The sequence below is a fragment of the Equus przewalskii genome, chromosome 5 (assembly GCF_037783145.1).
Source record: "Equus przewalskii isolate Varuska chromosome 5, EquPr2, whole genome shotgun sequence".
Taxonomy (NCBI): domain Eukaryota; kingdom Metazoa; phylum Chordata; class Mammalia; order Perissodactyla; family Equidae; genus Equus; species Equus przewalskii.
The window spans coordinates 51,702,509-51,727,885 of NC_091835.1; the positions used below are offsets into that span (position 1 = coordinate 51,702,509).

The 25,377-nt window shown below is 41.3% G+C and overlaps 1 protein-coding gene across 3 annotated transcripts in view; it reads right to left on the minus strand.

The window, feature by feature from the left end:
• BCAT1 (branched chain amino acid transaminase 1) overlaps positions 1-25,377 on the minus strand; it is a 118,582-nt gene that overhangs the window by 26,035 nt on the left and 67,170 nt on the right. For all 3 annotated transcript variants that reach the window (XM_070619318.1, XM_070619317.1, XM_070619319.1), the window contains exons 5-6: positions 22,394-22,513; positions 6,115-6,278 (exon numbers count right to left, since the gene is read on the minus strand). In XM_070619318.1, coding sequence (XP_070475419.1) covers positions 6,115-6,278; positions 22,394-22,513 — 284 coding nt within the window. The remainder of the gene's footprint in view (positions 1-6,114; positions 6,279-22,393; positions 22,514-25,377) is intronic.

The following is a 25,377-nucleotide window of genomic DNA, read 5'->3' on the forward strand; positions in this document are numbered from 1 at the left end:
ATTCACTGTCCTTGGCTTTCGGAGCACATTAGCAAGCAAGTTTGAGAAGCACTACCACATCACAGCCTAGGCTAGGAAATAAACCCTAGACTCACTCTTGGCCTATGAAGCCCCTAGAAGTACACAGAAACAATCAAACGTACAATAACTGCTACAAAGCACTCATGTAATCTTTCGCAAAATTTCCACGTAGGCCTTTAAATAATCTCTTTTATATCTGAGCAAGATTAAAATGTGTAGTATTATCTAAGTAAAAGGGTAAATTAAGCACAAAGTTCAGACATTGCGGTAGCTATCTGCCATTTTCATCTGCACAGCTTCCCTTTCCACTATATTCTCTTTGGCTCTTCCTATGAAGCTAAGTCATCCTGCTTGGGTTGACAATGATAGCATCTTGCCCCATACCAATGAATTAAAGTGTGAGTACGTAATTTAAACTGCTGATAGAAGTCTTTCCTTGAGTTCATTCACTCATTCATTTTAATGTATGGAAGCTGAAAGACATTTTTCTCCCTTTGAAGGTAGTGGCAGCTCGTGTGCTATGAAGTAAGCCTGCTGTCTATTGTGTCCATGATCACCACCCTCCGTAGGAGAAGGCATCTGAAGCAGGAGAGGGCCAGGCTAATGCATAGCCAGAAGCTATGACAAGGGATGAAGAGAGAAGGGAAAGAGAGGGAGTAGGGGAGAGAGAGAAAGATGGGGGCGGGGAAGGGGAGATGGCAGGGGCAGGATACACGTAAGGGCAAAAAAAACCTTGGCAACGATTTGAGTTCCTAGTGGGTCCACTGCTACCATCCTCTTTACATGTCAATCAATCCATTTTCTGCTTAAGATGGTTTGAGTTGTTTTTCTGACTTGCAACTCAAAGAATTTTGACTAATAACAAATATTTAAGAAAGCTATGGGAAACAGGCATTACACGATACAGCTATTGCAATCTGAAGCATGATAAGATGTACTCACACTAAGGTAATGCTAAGATTCATTTAAAAGACCCTGGAAACATATACTTCAAAAATGCAGATGATGAAATGTAAATAATTAGTCAATCTGGAGATCATACAATTCTGATATATAAGAGAATTTTTTTTGTTTAATGTTCATAAAAAGTCACATCACCAGTATTCAGCATTGATGGTAAACAGACAATAACTGAGCTAAATTATAAATACTTTCTAATCATGAATATAAACCAGACCGCAGGGGGAGTCCAGCAGAAAGAGCCTGGGTTTGGGTCCACTCGGCCTGGGTGAAGCTCTTGCACTTCTATTTGGCTATAAAGAAACTTAAGCAAGTCAGTCCACATTTTTGCCTCACTAAATTCACCTGGCAAATAAAAATACTTTTATATGCTGTATAGGGTTGTTTAGAAAAAATAAAATAGTAACAATAAAAGCTAAGAAACAGTTTATATCAGCCTGCTATATCCTAATTAAAATGTTTTATTAAAACATAACTACTTTAGGGGCCTGCTCGGTGGCATAGCAGTTAAGAGCGCACGTCCTGCTTGAGCGGCCCAGTTCTCGCCGGTTCGGATCCTGGTGCGGACATGGCACCGCTTGGCAAGCCATGCTGTGGTAGGCGTCCCACATATAAAGTAGAGGAAGATGGGCATGAATATTAGCTCAGGGCCAGTCTTCCTCAGCAAAAAGAGGATTGGGGGAGCTGGCCCCGTGGCCGAGTGGTTAAGTTCGCACGCTCCACCGCGGCGGCCCAGGGTTCGGATCCTGGGCGCAGACATGGCACCGCTCGTCAGGCCACATTGAGGCGGCGTCCCACATGCCACGACTAGAAGGACCTGTAACTAAGATATACAACTGTGTACCAGGGGGGATTTGGGGAGATAAAGCAGGAAAAAAAAAAAAAGATTGGCCACAGTTGTTAGCTCAGGTGCCAATCTTTAAGGGAAAAAAGAAAAAGACTGGCCACAGTTGTTAGCTCAGGTGCCAATCTGTAAAAAAAAAAAGAGGATTGGCAGCAGATGTTAGCTCAGAGCTAATCTTCCTCAAAAAAAAAAACAAAACAAGACTTAAATTTACTTTTCACTAGTTCAGAGACACAACTATTATTTTACCATATCTGAAAATAAATGATCTCTCATAAGTAATATGCCTGTTACTCCATTAAGAACACAGAGAGAACTTTCACAGTATGAATATCTAGCCTTTCAAAGAGGCTTTAAAAACACACACACAGTTTTGAGAGTGTGGCTGAATTACAACCATGATTCCTCAGCATCATGAAGCTACTTAGACAGGAAAAAGAATTACAGACCTGGACTCTTTCAGTGTATCGAAAAGAAAAGTGGTTTCTATTTGTTTGGTACTTGTTTGATTATTTTATTTTATAGGTGGTCTTTTCTCCCAAACACAAGTTTTTCTCAAAATTCTCTCTCAGGTGTAAACTGTGTTATTAATGTCTACAGGGTAATTGACACCTGGGTACTATATTTGGGTTTCTTCCCATGGCAACATTCAGAAGAGAAACACAAGTCCTCAGAGGAAAGAGAAAAATGAAAAAGTGGAAAGACTGTCTACATAGAAGAAAAAGTTTTTTAGAAAAATTTTAATATAATTTTAAATAGAATAAATACCTTGGAGAATAAAGATAATAAACACATCCCTCCAAAAGAATAAATTCTATTCTGTGAAATCCAACTGTTGGCTCCTAAGATACAGTCCGAGAGATGAAATAAGAAAGTAAGAAAGCCTCATCATATGAACTATTGTCTGTTGAGAAGTGACACCTGCCAGGCAAGGTACTAAGTACTTAATCCCAGTATTTCAGTGAATCCTCTTAAAACAACCCTAGACTTTATTACACTTTCGAGAACTTTCAGGAAGAAAGGACTTCATTGTACACAGATTAAAAGATTGTACACAGCTTGTAAAAGATCACAGACGTAAGTGCGTGACTCCCAGGCATCTCTGATTCCCAAGCCCATGCCAACTGCTAGGGTGTTACACGTTACTTACTGAGTCCTGGGTATTTTATATTATCTCACTTAATCCTCACAGGTAAGGTGGGTATTATTACCCTGACTTTAGAAGTGAGGAAGCTGAAGCTTAGAGAAGTTAAGTAACATGCCCAAGGTGGTTGGGTTTTTAAGCCAGGTTTTTCTGACTTCAAAGCTTGTACTCACATGCAGGATGAGAATATAAGGAAAAAAGAAAAAAACTAAGATGGAGAGAGAGAGAGGCCTAATTCATCCCAAATTAACAAGGAAACTAAGGAATTGCCTGGGAATAAAGATGCTCCTATGATGAAAGACCTTCTTCCAGTTCAGTGCTTCTCCGCTTCAGCTGCACATCAACAGAAGTCCTGATGATGCTCAGGCTCCCTGCCAGACCAAACAGACCGGAATCTCTAGCGGTGGGACCCCAACATTAGTACAGATCCTTCTAGACTTACGATGGGGTTACAGCCTGATAAACCCATCATAAACTGAAAATATCTTAAGTCAAAAATGCACTTAATGCACCTATCCTACCGAACTCCATAGCTCAGCCCAGCCTACCCTAAACGTGCTCAGAACACTTACATTAGCCTCCAGTTGGGCAAAATCATCCAACACAAAGTCTGTTTTATAGTAAAGTGTTGACTCTCTCATGTAATTTACTGAATACTGCACTGAAAGTGGAAAACAGAGTGGTTTTACGTGTACATCATGGTTCTAAGCCTATCGGTTGTTTATCCTCGTGATCACGTGGCTGACTGGGAGCTGTAGCTCACTGTCTCTGCCCACCATCACAAGAGAGCATCGTATGGCATATCGCTAGCCTGGGAAAAGATAACTCAAACTTTGAAGTATGGGTTCTATTGACGTATATTGCTCTCACACCATCGTAAAGTTGAATAATTGTAAGTTGAACCATTTTAAGTCGGGGACCATCTGAAGTTGGTAAAGCTCCCCAGGGGACTTCATTTTGCAACCACAGGTGAGAACCACTGTGCTAGAACTCTCCTCTGCTGTGTGCCATTGTATTACTTTTCTCACTTACATACATTTTAGAAATAAAAGGATAATATTATCTCTGGTGGCTTCAAAATAGTGGAATCCTCTTAGAATTAAAAAAATAAAAATCCTTCTCTCCCTTCCTCTGATTCACTTAGATAGAAAGCAGGAAATTCTTGAGCTTACGAAAATCAACAGCTATTCAATAAATACCAATGGATTACAGAGGTCCTAAAAAAGTCTGGAAGGTAACTATTGAATTAATTAGGTTTAGAAAAGAGGAATTATGTGCAAATCTAAGGTTGCTGCCAACTGCCTTTGGCAACTAAATAGGACGATACTAATTGCAAAATCATCTGTTTCCCCTGTCCTTCTCCTGGTTGGAAGTACAGGAGTAGCTTTGGAACTTCTTGGAAACAATAGGTAGATGGGATAAAGTCCATCCTTTTGGTTACTGCCTTCCCTCTTGCCATTTTTGCTTTTATTTATGACATCTAGTACTCTCTGAGAGATTTCAAGTCAACTTCCATTGATCATGGTCTACCTGAGCCTAATAAGTCAAAGTACTAATAACATATTTTATAATTGATTTTATTTTTTAGAGCAGTTTTAAGTTTACAGAAAAACTGAGCAAAGAGCACAGAGTTCCCATGCACCTTCTCCCCTCATTTCAGTTTCTCCTATCATTAACCTCTAGATTAGTGTGATACACTTGTTATAACTGATGAGCTAAAGCTGACACACTATCATAAACTAAAGTCCATAGTAACATGAGGGCTCACTCTTTGTGTTGTACAGAAAGTATTAATTTTTAATTGGCCTACAGAGGTCATGTATTCTGTGATCCTGCATTATATTATCTTTATAATAAATAACAACCTACCCACATACCAAAACTAAAGATTTCCCTGCAACTTCTCAGCATCCCCATGTTATCTTCTCCCTGGGCAGGTAGGGGGAGCTAGAAAGCAAGATTTAAAGAAGAAAAACTATTGTAAATTATTACCTCTTCATCAAGATGGCTGAGTTACCGTAATGTGCACTCTAAGAGAAGTTTTGACAAAGTTAAACAGATTGTATGCAGTGGTGCATATGCATATGCTCTGTGAGGAAGTCTGAACAAGTCAAAAAGAAATCAAGAGAATAAAGAGCAGTAGTTTTTTCAACCTGGCTAGCCTAGGACATAGTCAGGAAGGAGTGCTCTAAATCAGAAAGAAAAGTGACTTCTTAGTCGAACGGACTCCGTTAGGATTTCTCTGCCCACTGAGAGAATGCAGTTGCTAAAACTGCCAACAGGGATGACAGGTCATAGAATTTTATAACCACGTTTTTTTTTGGTAGAGAAGAAAAAAAAATACAGAAAGACTACAGAGAGGTCAAAGCCAGCAGTCAAAGTCTTTCTCACATCCCAGCAGCACACCATTGCACTTTCCCAGGGCTCCCTGAATCTACATGCTTTACCAGACCCCAGAAGATGGCCAGTGAGTTACCTTCCAAGACGGCCGCTGCCCTGGGTATGTGATACTCATCAGCACCTGATACACACAAAGGCAGAGCCCACGCTGGTTAATCCAGCTATTCTTGTTCACCCAGAGGGGCATTCTCCATTCACAGCCAAGTCCACCCCTGAAATTGTCTAACACTTTTCAAATACTCTTTTATTGCTAGCCAGCTACATATGGCCTATGAGACTGGCCTGACAGAGCCAAAGCAGGGCTGTCCCTCAGCCAGTTGGCAGTAGGTATGGCTACAATCTGTGGCAATGAAGACAGCACTTCAGTGAAGCAGGCACCTTCCCTAGACAGGACTCCTTGGAGCCAACTGACAGCCTTGGCTCCAGCACCAGATGCTCTTTAATGCCAACCGGCAGCCGGCAGCCAGAGGACCAGCTTCCAGGGGCAGTTCAGTCAAAGCACAGATTTGATCTTTGTTTTAGTTACTTATTTCAGTTCTTGCTTATGTGTCACGTTCAATGTTTCTCCCTTATTAAAGGCCACAGGTTATCCTGCAAACAACAAACATTTAAAACACTGAAAACTAAACAAAAATGACCATTACAATTTGAATATTAATATGGGTACTTGTATTGAAGTGAAATGGCAATAACTCACTGGTCATGAGGCATGCTTTCCTTTGGAGAGAAACACAGACTTACTTACCCTCCCACCTTGCAGTCCCCAGTCCCGCCTTTCCAGGCTCTCACATACTTCGGATTGGCCCACAGGGACACTGGATTAAAGGTTCCGCTTGAAAAATAAGGTCCCACTGGGCTCAAGATGACAAAGATCAGGGCTTTGGTAGGCTTCTTGACTCCAAGAGAAGGCTGCAATAAAGTAAAAGCACACACAACCGTTAACTTAAAGTGCTGATGCCAGTCTGAGAGTCTAGAAGAGATCTCTATCTCCCAGAAAGAGCCACCCAAGGACACGTGCTATTACTTCTAAAGTTGAGTTACACAAAGCCTGATGGTCTTTTTAAGAAGAAAACACCAAGAATGGAGTACAGTCACGCTCCTCTTAACAGGGATACATTCTGAGAAATGTGTCATTAGGCGATCTCATCATTGTGCAAACATGACAGAGTGTACTTACACACACCTAGATGGTATAGTCTCCTACACACCTCAGCTGTGTGGTAGTAATCTTAAGGGCCACCGTCGTATATGGCCCATGAGCGTACTTAGGTTTCATTTTTGCTTTGCTTTCTGAGTTGTTATGATTTTAGAGGAAAGGCAAATTTGTCCAATTTCTTTGGTAGTAGGGTTTTTAAAAAAAGTGTATTTTTAACAGCTAGCTATATATCACCTTTCAAGGTTGCACTGATTGGGAATTGAAAAAGGGAAGAATCCACACGTGATATTTAGTCTTTGGGGGTGAAATAACCTATTTGCTCCTCTAATTTCCCTTTCTGTTTTCACAGACTACTGACCACTTCAGGACACGCCAGGGCCCCCAGCAGGTGGCAGGTACAGGGGCGTGTGCCACTATCACACCTAACCGACAGGTACCAGACAGGTACCAGCCTCCCCTAAAAAAGCAGAGGATGAAGAACACAGGACACCTGTATGATGAATGACAAAGACAGAAGATGGCCTTTCCCACCAACACTGGCAAATCATAGGCCAACAATGCCAAAATCATACAAACTCCTCTAGTACAAAAGCAGTTGTAAGGAGTTACTGTCACTTGTTTATTAAGAAGGAAAACTGAGAGACTGGAAGTTTTGAGGGCTACGTATTAGAAAGGCAAAAAAGGTCACTGCGCTATCCCGTGCAATTCAAGATCACAGGGAGAAACCAAGTCAGGACTATTACATGAAGAGTCTAAGGATAGAAAATGCTTGTGTCCAGTCTTCACAGAGCTGGATCTGGCTGGCTGGCTGGGGGTAGGAGTCTGTCATGGAGAGAATGAGAGGAGACTCAAGTCCAGCTGATTTTGTGGCTTTTGTAATGTTTGATGAAACTGGCTGAAAGTGGATCTGGGGCTATTTTTTTCTGAATTTCAATTATATCTCTCCTTCCACTATTGGCTCAAGGCCCCTCACCCACTACTTAATCTGGGGGAAGTTATACCTTGCCCAGATCATCAAGAATCAGGTAGGTAAACTATTCGTGAGCATAAAAAAATGTGTATATGTATACACTGATGCTATCCGATTCCATTCACGTGGGTCCTCATGAGGACCAAGCAGGGCTCAGGCGGCCCCAGAGCAAATGATAACAGATAACAGATGACCAAGTTAAAGAAGTTAGGCAGCAAGCAACCACAGGTTTTGGGTTTTTGGTTGTTTAATGGAGGTTGAAGAGGACCTTCCAATAGACTGAGGAGCCTTAAAGCTTCATTTGTTTTTTTTGGTTTCATTGTTCGGGAGAGAAAACCTCAGAATAATATACATATTGCCTTTCATCCCATATTTGATAAAAATTGACTATCATATCTCTACACTTTTATCTACCTATCAGTTAAGTAAGTACACTTCATCAGAGGTGTTTTGAAGCTTAATATTTAAAACTTTTTGATTGACCCTCATAATGAATTAATGAATGAATTAAGAGAAGCTCTCCAACATAATTTAGAAATAAAGTATGCAGGACACAGTCTCAATAATTTACCTAGCTTCTACGTTTCTGAATAAAACAGCTTATTTGTGGACAAACTGTTAAGCATTTTATTAGATATCACAAATGCTTGGACTTTTTTCACTCTGAACTCTTGTATTTTTTGCAACCTCCATTATACTAATAAAAGTAACAATAACTCATCATCATGGAAATTTTTTTCTGAGATAAATTTCATATTATTCGGGGCTGGCCCCGTGGCCGAGTGGTTAAGTTCGCGCGCTCCGCTGCAAGCGGCCCAGTGTTTCGTTGGTTCGAATCCTGGGTGCGGAGGTGGCACTGCTCATCAAACCACGCTGAGGCAACATCCCACATGCCACAACTAGAAGGACCCACAACGAAGAATATACAACTATGTACTGGGGGGCTTTGGGGAGAAAAAGGAAAAAATAAGATCTTTAAAAAAAAAAAATTTCATATTATTCATCTCCTTTCCCCTGATTTTAATTGAGAGGTAAGCTTGCGTTTATTCCACTAGGTGGCAGTATAGAGAGCAGAAATGGAAAACAGAATAATACTAGGCATTTAAATCTATTTCTAGGAAAAAAACATATCTCCATAAACCCTTAAGTAATACTTTTAGTCTTAGCAAGCAGGTAAATTATAGACTAGAATTTTTCAATGCTGAGAGAAAACATGTTTATGTGTACTAACATTTTATTTTCTGAAATTTAAGCAAGGTCAACTCATGTCTTACAAGTACTTCAAATACTGGTGTTGATCACTGCTTATCGCCTTCATCCTTAAATGATTACTTATATTGACTGTCTTCTCATGAAAAGAACTCTGTGACTTTACTGAAAATGGTCACAAGGCTCAAGAGTAAGAATAAATAAAATGTAAATTTATGTCTCAGGCAGGGAACCTGGGGATCGGATCCGTTTCTACCCTGAGGAACCATTATTTGTTCCTTCATCTTAATTCTCCCTTCTTTCCTGGAAAGCAATTTAAATTCTCTGCTACTGAGACAGTTGAGAAGTTTGTTATATAACATTAATCAAACGGCAATGAAGAAAATCCTATGATGGTAAGGTCAGGCTTCTGAACATATAAAGCAAAAGCTACATAAAGAGAAGATATGGAAGATAGCTGATTAAGTTATGTAAATCAGTTTCAATAAGTCTTATTTTGATTAACTTTTTTATTCTTCTCTACTAGTTTCTCAGATTATTTCAACACATAAGGAATTGAAAGGGGTTTTTAAGAAACCCCCTGGAAAAAGAGGAATATAAAAATCTCAGATACGATGTTTATAACTTCTCAAGAGACCGCACTGACTTTGAAGCTGAAATACTGATGTGCTCAAAAAAATAAAGGCTCTTTTTACTTTATAAGTTATACCTGACAAATAACAAATTCATATACCATATGAGGGTATTAAATATGTGTATATTTTGTACAAAATAACAGGACACTTGGGTGTGAGGGAAAACAAAGAGACATTTCACAGTGAAAATTACAACTTCTGTCTGAGTCAGCCAGAAAATTACTTTATAGAAAGGCAGGGTCTCAGAGGTGATCTGAACGATGGCAGAGAGAGCTCAGCAAGCTAAGAAAGGTATTTATTAGTCCACATTTGGGCCTAGAAGGCAGGCAGCACAGTGGCAATGTAGAGGCTTCAGAATAATTCTGTCTAGACAAGGGAAATAAGAGACAGAAGAAATAAGATAACTGAAAATAAGGGAACATTTTCAAAAAGAACAGCATGACTTATTTTTTAACCCAAAGAACAGCTGAGTTAAAAAAAAAAAAAATCCTAGCAGTTCTTAAAAAAGAGGATGAGTTAGAGAGGAAAATGGTGGAGAATATGGCACTGAGGGGCAATATCTAGGAACCTATCGCTGCCCACCATACTGTCACCCTCAGAAGTAGCACCACCACAATAGAAGTAGAATGTGGGATAGCTGCTGAATATTTTAACAATCAGTTTGCCTTTTCTTGTGGATCATTTCCACCAGCTTAGAAAGAAGCCATAATATCTCCCGTCTAAAACAAACACACTCCCTTTACCACATGTCCTACTCCAGGTATCCATTCATTTCTGTGCTCCACTATATCCAGAATTTCTCATAAGATTTGCACTTACTCACCATCATCACCTTCCCTCCTCTCATTCTCTCTTGAATCCACAACATTCAAGCTTTCAACCCCACCACCCCACTGAAATATGCTTCTCAAGATCACCAAGGACCTCCATGTGCCCAAATCCAACAGTGAGTTCTCAGCCTCATCTCACTGGTCCTATGGATGGGGTCTGTCACAGTTGATCATTGCTTCCATGTTCTTCACTTGGCTTCCAGTACACTAAGCCCTCTTGCGCTTCTTTCTACCTTACTGGCTACTTAGCTGATTCCTCTTCACCTCCCTTTCTTCTAAATGCTGGCCTGCCCCAGGGTTTGGTCTTCACCTTCTTTTTCATCATTATCTACAGTTCTTCCCTAGGTAACTTCATCCAAACCCTTGGTTTTAAAGGCATTTTATGCTAACCATGAGAATGTATCACTTAAACTCCAAACTCTTCTCCCAATTCCACACTTGTGTATCTACCCACCTTCTTGATATCACTGACTTAAATCACTATATCCAAAACTGAACTCTTGATTCTATCTATCATCACTCCAATAAATAAACAACAAAAAACCCTTCTCCCCTCACTCTTGCTCATCCCAACAAATGGTCACTATCCAGTTCCTTTGGCCCAAAGGAAAATATAACATCTCTCCTCTCACATGCATATCCAACCTACCAGCAAACTGTGTGAACTGCAAAAAATATCCTTGAATATTTGTCTTTAAGTGCACTAGGGGATGTGTCTATAGCATAAATTTCTTGAAGAAATCCTGCATTTTTTGAGTCCCAAATTTTCTTGTTTTATCCAATTTACTAATAATGGTTCTTATGTTTTCTATATCAACATAATGGTTGATCAAAAGGACACTGGTTACATAAATTATGCAATCATATTTCACAGGTTCTAAGATGTCCACTTTTTCCCACATTTAACATGTCTGAAATTCAGACTCAGCATTTTACAATTGCTGTTGTCTAAGCAGCAGTCACAGCAAAGGTGGCACTGCCAGACTCGGAATTAGCTGTTCATACCGATGGTACTTTCAATGGCTTATGGGCATTGGTGATGCTATACATGATGAGTTTGGCATTTAAAAGGTCTTCAAAAGGTTACAGTACGATTTGGTACTAAAAAGAAAAGTTCCTGCACAGAAAAGCATAAAAACAGGAGTAGGACATGTGTTTGATATTAGTGAAGCAAATACTTCACTAATCATGAAACAAATGCAATTTAATATTTTCTTGCAAAGCAGCAACCAAGTCTTCTAATGGAACGTAGAGTGGGAAGAATTCCATAAGAAGATAAAGCTGTGTTAGCTTTTGTTATTAAGATGTATGAAAAATAAAAATACCTATCACAAGCCAAGCAGTGCATCTGAAGGCAGGAGAAACTGCAGATTTCCTCTGAAAACACACATTTCGAAAAAATAAGAGGCTGGTATGACCAACTCATGAATCATCAGGATTACTGGGAAAGTACTGTATCACAGTATGATTGGCAATGTTTTTCCATTTCAGAGCATAAACGAATGGTGCGTCTTATAATTTATGGCATCCCATATTCAATTAAGTATGGTATATATGGTATATATGTACAGTGGAATACCTTACAGCTAGGAAAATGGAAAAAAGTAGGGGTAGATCCAGATGCACTGATCTGGAAGGATCTCCAAAACAAACTGTAAGCACAAACATAATAATACATACAAAATTGTTCAGAGTATTGCTACCATTTATGCGTAAAAAAAGAAAAGAGATGGAAAGCCAGATAAAGCCTTCATCTATGGACACTTGACATATCAACAGCTGGCATTACAAACTAGGGAAGAAAGGATGGACCACTCCGTAAATCATGGTGGAACAACTTGGTATCCAAATGGAGAAAATAAAATTGGGTCCTTAACGTCACATAAAGTTCACTTCCTAATGGATTTCACTTAAGTGGAAAAAGCAAAAACTCTGAAATAGAAGAAAAGCATGACTTTGGAATAAGGAAGATTTTCTTTAAAACACATAAAAATCACAAAACATAAAAAAAAATAAGCTTAATTACATTAAAATTAAGTACTTCTGGGGGCCAGCCTGGTGGTGTAGCAGTTAAGTTCGCACGTTCCACTTCAGCAGCCTGGGGTTCACTGGTTTGGATCCTGGGTGTGGACCTATACACCACTTGGCAAGCCATGCTGTGGTAGGCACCCCACATATAAAGTAGAGGAAGATGGACATGGATGTTAGCTCAGCGCCAGTCTTCCTCAGCAAAAAGAGGAGGATTGGCAGTAGTTAGCTCAGGGCTAATCTTGCTCAAAAAGAAAAAAAAAATAAGTACTCCTCTTCATCAAAAGATACTGGTAAGAGAGAGAAACAGACGTAAATACAAGCCTCAGAGTGGGAAACTGTTTGCAATGCATTTATCTAACAAAAGATTTATATCCAGAATATATACAGACTCTATAAAAATGAAAAAGACAAACCAATTTTTTTTAATGGCAAGAAGACTTGCAAAAGCACTTCACAAAAAGATTTCCAAAAGCTAGTAAGCATGTGAAAAGGTATTCAACATAACTTATCATTAGGGCAACGAAAATTAAAACCACAAGGAGATAAGGCTGCATATATCAGAATGGGTGAAAAGAATAAGACGATACCAGTGTCAGCGAGGAAATGAAGCAAATGGAACTTTCATACATTGCTGGTGCAAGCATTTTGGAAAACTGTCAGTGTCCAGTAAAGTAAAACATACAAATGCTCTCTGACCCAGCGGTTGAATACTGGGGAAACACCAAAGACAAGCAAGTATGTGTGTCCACCAGAAGACACGTAAGGGATGTGCATAGCAGTTTTATTTATAACACTCAATAGTTGGAAATAACCCAGATGTCCCTCTGTAGTAAAACAGAATGCCACAGGTGGGGGCCGAGGGGGAAGATAAAGAATGACCGATACCCAACCATGTGGTTGACCCTACTTGGGAGGGAATGGGAGGTGACAGGGAACGGTACACAATGGGGTTCAACTGTACTAGTCATGTTGTCATCATAACTGGGTATTATGTCCACAGATTTTCATTTTAATTCTTTTCTTTAAATTCCATATGTGTGTGTGTATAGTTTTAAAAATCTTTGAATATGGTCAAAAACTAGGCAAAAAATTGCCAGTTTTGTAAAAAGAAGGATAATGTTTAAAGTATAAACACATGTAAGCAGGCGAGGGGTGTGTGTGTGTGCATTTCTTAATACGCACATCTAGAAGGCTCTAAGAAAAACGGGCAACAGGCATCGCTTGGAAGGAGATGAACTATGGAACTCTGGATCAGAATGAGAGGGAAGGAAACTGCCTTTCCACTGCATACTTTTGGTACTATCTGAATTTGTTACCAGGTATTTTTCCATCCCCTAAATCCTTCCTTTAAAATCCCAGAAATATTCACGGGCACTGTTGGCAGAAACGTAAATTGGTGCAGTCACTATGGAAAACAGTATGGAGGCTCCTCAAAAAATTAAAAATAGAACTACCATGTGATCCAGGTATTCTACTTCTGGGTGTTTAGCCAAAGAAAACAAAAACATTAACTCAAAAAGATATATGTACCCCCAGGTTCACTGCAACAGTATTTACAATAGCCAAGACATGGAAACAACCTGTGTCCATTGATTGATGAATAAAGAAAATGTGGTGTGTGTATACACACACACACACACACACACACACACACACACATACACAATGGAGTATTATTCCGCCATAAAAAGGAATGAAATCTTGCCATGTGTGACAACATGGGTGGATCTCAAGGGCATTATGCTAAGTGAAATAAGTCAGACAGAGAAAGACAAATACCATTATGATCTCACATGTGGAATCTGAAAAAAAAAAAAAAGAAACAAATACACAAAAAACAAGCTCATAGAGACAGAGAATAGATTAGTGGTTGCCAGAGGCTGGGGGTGAGAAAAACGGGCGAAGGGAGCCAAAAGATACAAAGTTCCATTTACAAAATAAATGTCATGGAGTTGTAATGTACAGCATGGTGACTACAGTTAATAATACTGTATTGCATATTTGAAAGTTGCTGAGAGAGTTAAGAAAAAAGTTGCTAAGAAAGTTTCTAAGATCTAAAAGTTCTTATTACAAGAAAAAAAATTTTTTCTAACTGTGTATGCTGATGGATGTTAACTAGACATGGTGGTGATCATTTCACAATATATACGAATATCAAATCATTATGTTATACACCTGAAATATAATGTTATATGTCAATTATACCTCAATTAAGAAAAAAATTTAAAAACAAAAATAAAATCACAGAAATGTACTGGTAAGTTTGCATGTGAATTGACATTCCTAAATTTGCAAGCATTATAATTGAACTTGAAACTTAGTGTGACTGTGTGTATGTGTGTGTTATACAATACAGATTATATAACATATTATAAAACATAATACAATATACAAAATCTGGAGCGATTACGTCAAATATTAATTGACAGCAGGAGAGCTGGAGCTCAGAGAAGGACAGGAAATAGATGTAAAGGTAGATTTATATTAGAACGAGATGGGAAAGAAATGAGCCCCTGGCTAAGTGACGTTTCCATGGTAACCACTCTTACCAAACCATGCCCCACTTCTTCACAGCACTGATCTCCATCTATCAGTACACCTTCATTTTGTGGGTTTCTACGATGAAGGTATGACTCCTACACTAGGCACTGAGCTCCCTGAGAGCAAGGGCATGGTTTTGGCTCAGCACCTTATTCCTAGACCGAGCACAGCAGCTAACACATAAGAGATGCTGCAGCACAGAGGTTAAGGGTGCAGGGGTTTTTATTTCATCTCTTTGGGCATCAGTTTCCTCAGCTCAAAAATGATGCCAGTAACACCTACTCACAGTGTTGTTGTCAGCGCACAGAAAGCACTGAGCACAATGACACTTAGAAAAGCTTCATAATGCCAGGTGATGGCGATGAGGATAGATTGAATGACTATATTCCATCAAAGAGAATCAAGACTTCCTGAAAAGCAGCAGGACTTTCTTGGGATGAAAAAGTCAGACGGGCCTAGGGCATTTTGCTGGGAAACAATTAACTCATTCGATAATTCCCAAGGTTGTCTATTTTCAAACTCCTCATCGCTTATTATAAAAGGTAAGAGGGAAATGGAACCCCAGTAAGGGAACTGGAACAAAACGGGGTAGGTTTCCAGCATGGAGAGTATGCAGCAGTTAGAAGTAATGGGGTGGACACAAACCCAGTAACCTGGACAGAAATGAAATACACAGCGCTAAAGGAAAAAGTTATGAAACAATGAGATCTGTGAGATAAAAAACCATTTATATAAATTAAAATCACAGGTATACAAAGTAATAAGAGATACTTAAAAACACATACAAACCTAAAGAATATTCATTCAATATATGAGAATGATTTCCAATGGAAGAAGAGGAGATGAGAGCGGGGAATGAAGACAGAAGGGAATAAAGAAACCAAGAGGGACCTCATACGATGTTAAGTGCCATGAACTGAAGGTACAATTAATAACCAGGGGCACCACAACTCCAAAGAGTAAAAATAAAGATGATAACAACAATCATCCCCTAGGATAATGCTGGAACGGACAAGAACAGCCTCAAAAGGGTGTCCATTGGTACGAGTGACACGATAATAACCAGCGGATTATCACAGGCTAAAAGCAATGCAAATAAGCTAGATCTCTAAACACCAACTCAAGGTTTGAAGATGCTAAAAACAACTGTTAACACGAAACAGGTTAACAGTTATGCAGATAAGATTTAAAATTGTTTATAAACCATAGAATATGAATATATATCTCTCAAATAGAATTGCAAGAGAACACATTAAAAGTGTGGACAAAACCCAAGTTAAATGATTACAAATTGCTGCTGTAATAACTAGTTTTCAAACCTGTTAAGTTTTTTCGTTTATAGAGGCTAATTGTGAAGGGAAATGATGATAAGATTTATAAGCAGAAAGAAACAGGCAGTGAATAAAGGGAATTCTTTTCATGGAAATTGTTATGATTATAGGTTAAATTATAAGTGTAATATAAAGATTTTACAACGTGATTAAAGGAAAAGAAAGACATATCTATGAAATTCATATGTCCTTAAGCTCCCTGTAGAGTCAACCAGAAATTAAGGAGTGGACTGCTTGGCAGCAGGATTTTAAAATGCGAGCTCTAAAGAAAATTTCATGCTGAAACATTTCCAGAGAAGCTGCAAATGGGGAAACTGCTTATGTGAAGTGATTTAAAATGTTGTTCTACATTGTTCAAACTGGCTTCTGTACATCTGAGGCTGGTATTAACCAAAACCAAACTGTTTCTCTAGTCGAGCTCAACTCCAGAAATTTATTGAAGGGCACACCAAATATAGCCAAGCCCTGGTGGTCTCGTGGTTAAGGTTTAGCGCTCTCATCACCACAGCCTGGGTTCGTTTCCCAGTCAGAGACCCACACCATCTTGTCTGCCGGTTGTTATACTGTGGCAGCTGTGTGTTGTTCTGATGCTGAAACCTATGCCACTGGTATTTCAAATGCCAGCAGGGTCACCCATGGTGGACAGGTTTCACTGTAGCTTCCAGACTAAGACAGACTAGGAAAAAGGACCTGGCTACCCACTTCCAAAAGAATTGGCCATGAAAACCCTATGAACAGCAGCAGAGCATTTTCTGATACAGCGCCGGAAGGTGAGAAGATGGTGCCAAAGACCAAGCAGGGTTCCGCTCTGCTGTACGCCCTCTGCTGGACAGAGGGTTGCTAGGAGTCAGAATCGACTTGACGGCACTAACAACGAACTGCAAATGTAAAGTATGAAATTAACTGAATATGAGGAATTAACCAACTTCCACATGAGGCAAGGTCAGTCTCTCTTTGAGTGCAGCTGAAAAAGTCAAATCTGCTGGAAGCCTGCAGATCTATAGTGGACAGCCTGGGACCTGGTCAAAGGAGCTGAGTGGCTGACTCCTGGTAGCCTGGAGGGTTGTCCCCACCATCAGATTCAACCCTTCTCAATGACGACTATTGTCAGCCTTGATATAATTTACTGTCTCACTCCACCACTTCACAAATGGAGAGAGTGGGATGAAATGAGACTAAGATAAACTGAAAAAGTGGAAGTCTGGGAGCAATGATCAGACGAGGGAATTTCAGAGTTTGTGGTTGTGCATATTTCTGCTATTGTCTGTGGTCAAAGCACCTGTACACTTACCAGTGTCACTGAGGAAATAAAGGTCTGTGTTTCTGTGTGTGTGTTTGTACATGCAGACAGCTGCACCTGCCAGCAGTTACTAAATAGAGTGAAGTTGGATAAAACAGATGTTAAGCTCAGCAAAACCCAGCTTCACTGGATGGAGCTTTGTTACGTATCCAGTATTGAACCGGACAGTCATACATGTTCAGCCTCGTCCGGTAAAGTGAAAATTTAGAAACTGTTCATGTAAATATTCTTCATTTAAATATTATGATTTCAGATTTTATCTTAATTTCCAGTTGACACACAATCAGCAATAGTTTGAAGCACTCCAATTTTCAGTTTCTCTTTAAGTTTTTACTACCTATCAATAAATATTTCAGAAGATACAGATTCAAATGATGCTAAAATTCTTTTCTGAGAAATCTTTTGGTAATGTGAATGATTTTACCTTCTAAACTTTTTACAAGAGATTTATGTATTAATGTTTAGCATTTTGTTTAATAAGGTGAACCTTTAAACTTCCACCCACTAGCAGCCTGGTATATTTTAACAGCAATCTCTGCTCACTGGTTATATATCAATAGCAAATTATACATGTTACAATAAAATATTCTTCTGTTTACTAATCCTAAATCTAAAAGGATTTTAGCAATGGATCCAATTATTATCAACGAAAGCTGGAAGACATTTGAAGAAGTGCACAAAAACACTGGTACATCAGTATTACTTATGAAAATAATTAAAAACGAAGGGTTGGGGGCCAGCCCCGTGGCTGAGTGGTTAAGTTCACACGCTCCACTGGGTGCTGACATGGCACCACTCATCAGGCCATGCTGAGGTGGCGTCCCACATGCCACAACTAGAAGGACCCACAACTAAAAATATATAACTATGTACTGGGGGGGCTTTGGGGAGAAAAAAGAAAAATAAAATCTTTAAAAAAAAACAAAACAAGGGTCAGTTAATTTTAAAACATGAAAAGAGACAGAGTACCCTACTCAAATATAATGAAATTCATAAGTTGGTGGCAAAGCCATTCTCTAATTATATGGCAGCTACTAAATCTTATTGAGTGCGAGAAGCAAAAATTAACATTAGGCCGTCATATCACGGCCCATGAAAGGGAAACAACACCCCGCTCTCAGGATGACTTCAGCTTTCAAAGATGTAAATATTCCCACCTTGGTGCCAGCTTGCAATCCCGCCAGTAAATAAAGCATTAAAGATAGACATGTACTTGATTCCTTCACGAGGCTTGGGATGGCGATTCTTTTGAAGAGAGACTGGGCATACATGATCAACTAGGTGGTTACATCACTTAATAAATTACCCCAATACATATTTATTCATTCGAAGAAATCAAAATACCTCTTGGATAGACGACCCACTTCATCAGTTAGTCTAACCATGAAAAGAACATGAAAGAAAAACACGGATGTTGGCCAACGGCAGACAGAACCAAAACATCAGATAACTGATACAGAGGAGAGCTGGCAATTATTCTGTGAAGGCAGTGACAAGACAGAGCCATCATGAAACCAAGTTAACATTAAAAAGAAGCAAAAGTTAGTTATCCCTGGGCTGGCCCTGTGGCCTAGTCGTTAAGCTTAGCATGGTCTGCTTCAGTGGCCTGGGTTTGGTTTCTGGGTCCAGATCTACACCACTCTTTGGCAGCCATGCTATGGCAGCATCCCACATACAAAATAGAGGAAGACTGGCATGGATGTTAGCTCAGGGCCATTCTGTCTCAGAAAAAAAATAATAAAGTTAGTCATCCCTGATGAAAGAATCCCAGTGAACAGGAAGCCACTGGCACCAGTCCTCCAGTCAGTACCTCACATATCAAATGTAGCCACCTGAGGGCTGGCTTCATGGCTGAGTGGTTAAGTTTGCACTTTCCCCTCTGGCAGCCCAGGGCTCACAAGTTTGGATCCTGGGCGCAGACCTATGCACTGCTCACCAGGCCATGCTGTGGCAGTGTCTCACATAGAAGAACTAGAATGATCTACAACTAGGATATACAACTATGTACTGAGACTTTGGAGAGAAAAAAAAAAAGGAGGAAGATTGTAGCCACCATGAAAAGGTAACGCATAGTAATTACCAGACTGGATTGCCTAACATCTGTGTAGTATACAAATGCTTAAATCCATATGCTTTATTGAACACTATTTGTATCATGCCCATTTCTGAATTACAGGTGACTGTTTTTTCTGCCTATACCATTAATTAGGAAATTCTAATTGATGTAAATATGTATACCAATCAAATATAAATAATGTTGACTCACCAAATGGTATCAGTTATTTCCTTTCTTACCTTACTACTTGGAAAGCAGATTTTTAAAAATTCTTGATACTGAAGTCCAAAGGATGATCAAATACATAAATTGATAGAGCTAGTGGGAGAAAACTAATCTGCAAGGCTTTTGTCACTGAGGTTCTTGAATTCGGGTGGGCATCAGAATCACCATCCAGATCTACTCAATCAGAATCTCTGGGGATTAGGATCAATAAATATATTTCAAACAACACCTGCTTGATCCAAATGCAAAAATTTGAGGGCCACCAATAGAGAGGATTATTGTGACTACAGGCAGGACTGTAAAATCAGATTTAAAAGCTTGTCCAACTCTAGATTGTAGGATTCCAGGAGTCTAAAAAATTTACTAAATCACAGTACTAGATATGTTAGAAAACTACACACCAATACCTTTCATGAGCATTGACACAAGAATTCTAATAAAATATTTGCAAACCAAATACAGCAAGATATATATGTGAATTATTCACCATAATCAAATAGGATTTAGCCCAGAAATGCAAGGTTGTTTTAACATCCAAAAATGAAATTATATAGTACAATATAATAACAGAATAAAGGACAAAACATATAATCATGGCAAGACATCCAGAAAAAGCATTCAACAGAATCCAACATCCATTCATCACAAAAACTCTCAACAACTAGAAACAGAAGAACCAGGTCTTCGAGTGGAAAGTACCTCAAGATAACTGGACGTAGTGATTTGAGATTAGTAACAACGTTTGGACAAACTTGAAAAATTGCTTCTTCCGATCATAAAGTTAAATAATAATATTTAAAAACAATATTAAAATTTCAGAAACTTAAGGAGTAGATGATTCTTTAAACTGTCCCAATTCTTTAAAGTTATAAGGGCAACTGCAATTCATGAAACTTATTATCTAGACTCTGAATAGTTTACCAAAAGGAGGCCAAAGGATCACTCAGGTATTTATTCTATAGCCTTATATATTTCCTACCTCTTGTGTTCCTAAGACCTAGTAGAGAATCTGGTAACCAGATAATTACCTAGTGGAGCATGGAATCACTGGACCATATAGCAAAAGAGCTCTGTCTCATTTTCTCTATTCCTAAAGATCTCCATGTGCCACCCCCTCTTTATCTGCCACCCACACTCCATCTCCTCCCATCAATTAGCCTTCAATATCACCCTCTCCATAAGGCCACAGCTTCCCAGTAGAGGAAGGAGACAAGGTTCAGGGTCTTTATATAACATACTCACCCACACAAAAGGCCTTAGCCTCTCCAAGCATGTCCTTCTTTTGCAAAGACATCCAACCAATAAACTGTGACCTATCAGCAGATCTTACGGCCATGTTATTATTATTTTTTTTTTTGAGGAAGATTTGCCCTGAGCTAAACATCCGCCACCAATCCTCTTCTTTTTACCAAGGAAGATTGGCCCTGAGCTGATATCCATGCCCATCTTCCTCCACTTTATATGTGGGAGGCCTGCCACAGCATGGCTTGAAACAGTGCACAGGTCCACACTGGGATCCCATCTAGTGAACCCTACGCCACTGAAACAGAGTGTGTGAACTTAACTGTTATGCCACTGTGCCCACCCCAATGGCCATGTTATTTAAACCTGCTACTCTAGCTTTCAAGTTTCTTCCCTAACTCTCATTGTGAACTTTATTTCCAACATGACAAATAAAAATGGCAAGCAATAGCATATATTGGAGAATATGAGGAAGCCATTTTGTTTAAACCTAATTCAGCCTGACCTTGTCTTTCCAAAAGGGCCTGACTGAGGCCGTTGAGCATGCATTGTATATCTGCTTTAGAGATTCCCTATGGAAAGAACAAAGGCCCTTGAGATAAAGGTGCAACTTCCCTCCCCCTCCCAACGTTGGCATTTCTTTAAGGATTAAGCATCTTTCCTTAGGCTAGGAACTGATTGCTGCACTCACCTGTGACCACCCAGCTCAAGACAATAGACTTGCCTCCTGCGACACCCCCACCAAGAGAGCAGACCCACTACCAGCTGTGTCCATCAAGCGCTGTGCCGACAGGGCAATCTTGTGACTGTTGTGGGAGGGACATTTCAATCATATGTGAAACATCTGTATGGGGGTATACAACCACTCTGCATACCTCACTTCCTTGGTGCCCTTTCTTCCTTTGGGAAGAAAGGCCCCAGGCCACGGTCCTCAGATTTCAGCTCAGAATAAACTCATCCAAATTTTCATTTATAGATTGGTTATGGATTATTTTCGTCGACAAACATTTTCTACAGGGGAAGAGGGCCTTCTGCTCCTCCTCCTTACCAAGAAATCCCAAGACTTTAGGAAAATAAAAATAAAAAGTAGCACCTCTCCCTCCTCCAAACTTTAAAACCATTAGGACTCCTACCTTGGAGAAGTGCTGCCAAGACGGGATGCATGGGACTGGTAAACTGAGGACATAAGGGTTAGCCTTGATGAGGGGAGGGCAGACAGCCTCACTCATTGCTCATTCCCATTTCCATCTGTGGCTGCTACAGCGGCAGAGTTGAGTAGTTGTGACAGAAACCATATGGCCCACAAAGCCTAAAAATAGTTACTATCTGGCCCTTTACAGAAAATGTCTGTTGACCCCTAGTCTTGATAATCAGGAGAAAGAAGTCACTAAGGATGCCATTAGGAGCTATTTCCAACTACATAGTAGAAGTTTCACACAAGAATAAACAATGATAACTTGCCCCACAAAGTACCCCAAAACAGAGAGTCAGTTTGCACCTCAGTTCCGATGAATGTAGGACGAATATATAGGCTAGCAGATGTCGAATAGGGGACCCACTCTTGATCCAATTTCACAAGCTGTTGAATACACTCTAAAAGTTCTTCTTTGTCAAATACCTGAAAGAATGAAAAATATAATGAATAGTGGAATTTTCTTCCATTATAGCAACAAGAAGTGATCCTCATGGAAGCTTTAGACTGGTAAAAAAGTAAAAATAATAAAACCAAATAAGAATTTTTTTTTTTTGAGGAAGATTAGCCCTGAGCTAGCATCTGCCACTAATCCTCCTCTTTTTGCTGAGGAAGACCGGCCATGAGCTAACATCCATAGCCATCTTCCTCTACTTTTTATGTGCGATGCCTACCATAGCATGCCTTGACAAGCAGCATGTAGGTCCGCACCGGGATCCGAACTGGCGAACTCCGGGCTGCCAAAGCAGAATGTGTGAACTTAACCGCTGCGCCACCGGGCCAGCCCCCAAATAAGAATTTTTTTCTTTGGCTTGTTCCCCCCAACATTGTGGTGAGATGATAAATTATCCATATGGGAAAGATAAGAAATTGGATCCCTACCTCTTACCATACCCAAATATCAATTATAGTTGGGTTATATATTTAAATGTGACAAAACTTTTATAAAAAAACACAAAGTGTGAAGATGGCGCCGTGAGTAGTCCTCTTTGTCTCTCGCCCTTCGAGTCTACAATTATTTGGACACTTATCGCTTGACAAAGGATATCCAGACAGCATCTCAGGACGTCTGAGACACCCACGCGACTATACATCGGAAGGCGGACGGACTTTCCTCCGGGAGGATGTGGAAATAGGTGAAAACTCTCCGACCCCGACGGGCAGCCTAGTACCCGCAAGCGGCTTTCTTCCAACGGACGCCCCCAGAGGATCCACACACATCTAGGGCAGGAGCGAGAACACAACAGAGGAGCGACGGTGGAAACAGGTGACCAGAACCCTACCTAAACCCCCCGCAATTACTCCTAAACGCAGAGGGAAACTTTGGAGTTGCACACCTGAGCCCGCGGGGAGACCCAGCCTGGTGCTCGGGGCGCCCGGAGGGTCCCAGAGAGAGACACGGAGGGCACGGAGGTCTCCCAGCTGCCGTTGCCCGCCCCGTGGGACTAGGGATTGCCGGAGATCTCGGAGAGGACCGGGGCGGGGGAACTTTCAAAGGCCGGTTCGGCGACCCGGAGGGGAAGCGCCGGAGCTCCGCCAGGCAGCAGACAAAACTCTCTGTCTGCCATTAGCAGAGGGGCCACGCTGAGCATTCAGGGCTCCCGGCAGAGGCCCGGAGAGAAGCCCAGAGGGCGGGGCGACCCCCAGCTGCCGTTGCCCGCCCCATGGGGCTAGGGATTGCCAGAGATCTCGGAGAGGTCCGGGGCGGGGGAACTTTCAAAGGCCGGTTCGGCGACCCGGAGGGGAAGCGCCGGAGCTCCGCCAGGCAGCAGACAAAACTCTCTGTCTGCCATTAGCAGAGGGGCCACGCTGAGCATTCAGGGCTCCCGGCAGAGGCCCGGAGAGAAGCCCAGAGGGCGGGGCGACCCCCAGCTGCCGTTGCCCGCCCCGTGGGACTAGGGATTGCCGGAGATCTCGGAGAGGACCGGGGCGGGGGAACTTTCAAAGGCCGGTTCGGCGACCCGGAGGGGAAGCGCCGGAGCTCCGCCAGGCAGCAGACAAAACTCTCTGTCTGCCGGTAGCAGAGGGGCCACGCTGAGCATTCAGGGCTCCCAGCAGAGGCCCGGAGAGAAGCCCAGAGGGCGGGGTGACCCCCAGCTGCCGTTGCCCGCCCCGTGGGACTAGGGATTGCCGGAGATCTCGGAGAGGACCGGGGCTGGGGGAACTTTCAAAGGCCGGTTCGGCGACCCGGAGGGGAAGCGCTGGAGCTCCGCCCGGGCAGCAGACAAAACTCTCTGTGTGCCGTTAGCAGAGGGGCCACGCTGAGCATTCACGGCTCCGGGAGAGGCCCGGAGAGAATCCCAGAGGGCGGGGCGACCCCCAGCTGCTGTTGCCCACCCGGTGAGGCTAGGGATTGCCGGAGATCTCGGAGAGGACTGGGGCTGGAGAGAGTTCCAGAGACCCAGCTTAGTAGCCTAGGGGGAAACCCTACAGGCTCACAGAAGCCTTAGGGAAAGCCTCTGCACAGCACCAGTAGAAGGCACCCAGCCGCCAGCCACAAGGCTGGAAGACCCCAGGGCAAAAGCAGCATAGCTAGGTGTACTAACCACAGATTGTAGAAGATGCCAATAGCTCTCCTGCGACCCATAGAGGACAAGTGAGATTTGGTGGGTGCCGACAGCAACGGAGCGACAAATATAAGTGATCCCACCCCTGGCCGCTGGAAAAGCCCATAACACCGTTGCAGACCCCAAGGAGAGAGCGCATCTAGGTGGGCAACAACAGTAGGCACCTGCAGCCTGAAGCCCCCCTGTGACGGCCCCCACGGCAGAGGAGGGAATCCAAAGGGCCACTGTGGCTACGAAGAGGGGCCCAGGCCCAGTTAGCAACTACGGACAGGGTTCCTGGTTGGTGAAGTATAAACAGCTGCTCCCCCCACCGCAGCAGCTGAAACAAGTGAAAGGAGCAACTAAACTCTATCTCCATGCGGAGGCACAAATCAACATCATCAAGCAATATGAAAAAATACATTAAATCTCCAGAACAGAAAGAAAGTAACAAATACACAGAAAACAATCCCAAAGAAAATGAGATATATAACCTAAATGATGATGACTTCAAAACAGCCATCATTAAAATACTCACTGAGTTAAGAGAGAATTCTGACCGACAACTCAACGAGTTCAGGAGCTATGTCACAAAAGAGTTTGATACGATAAAGAAGAACCAAACAGAAATATTGGAAATGAAGAACACAATAGAGGAGATTAAGAAAAATCTAGATGCTCTGAACAGTAGGGCCGATAATATGGAGGAAAGAATTAGCAATTTGGAAGATGGCAATATAGAAT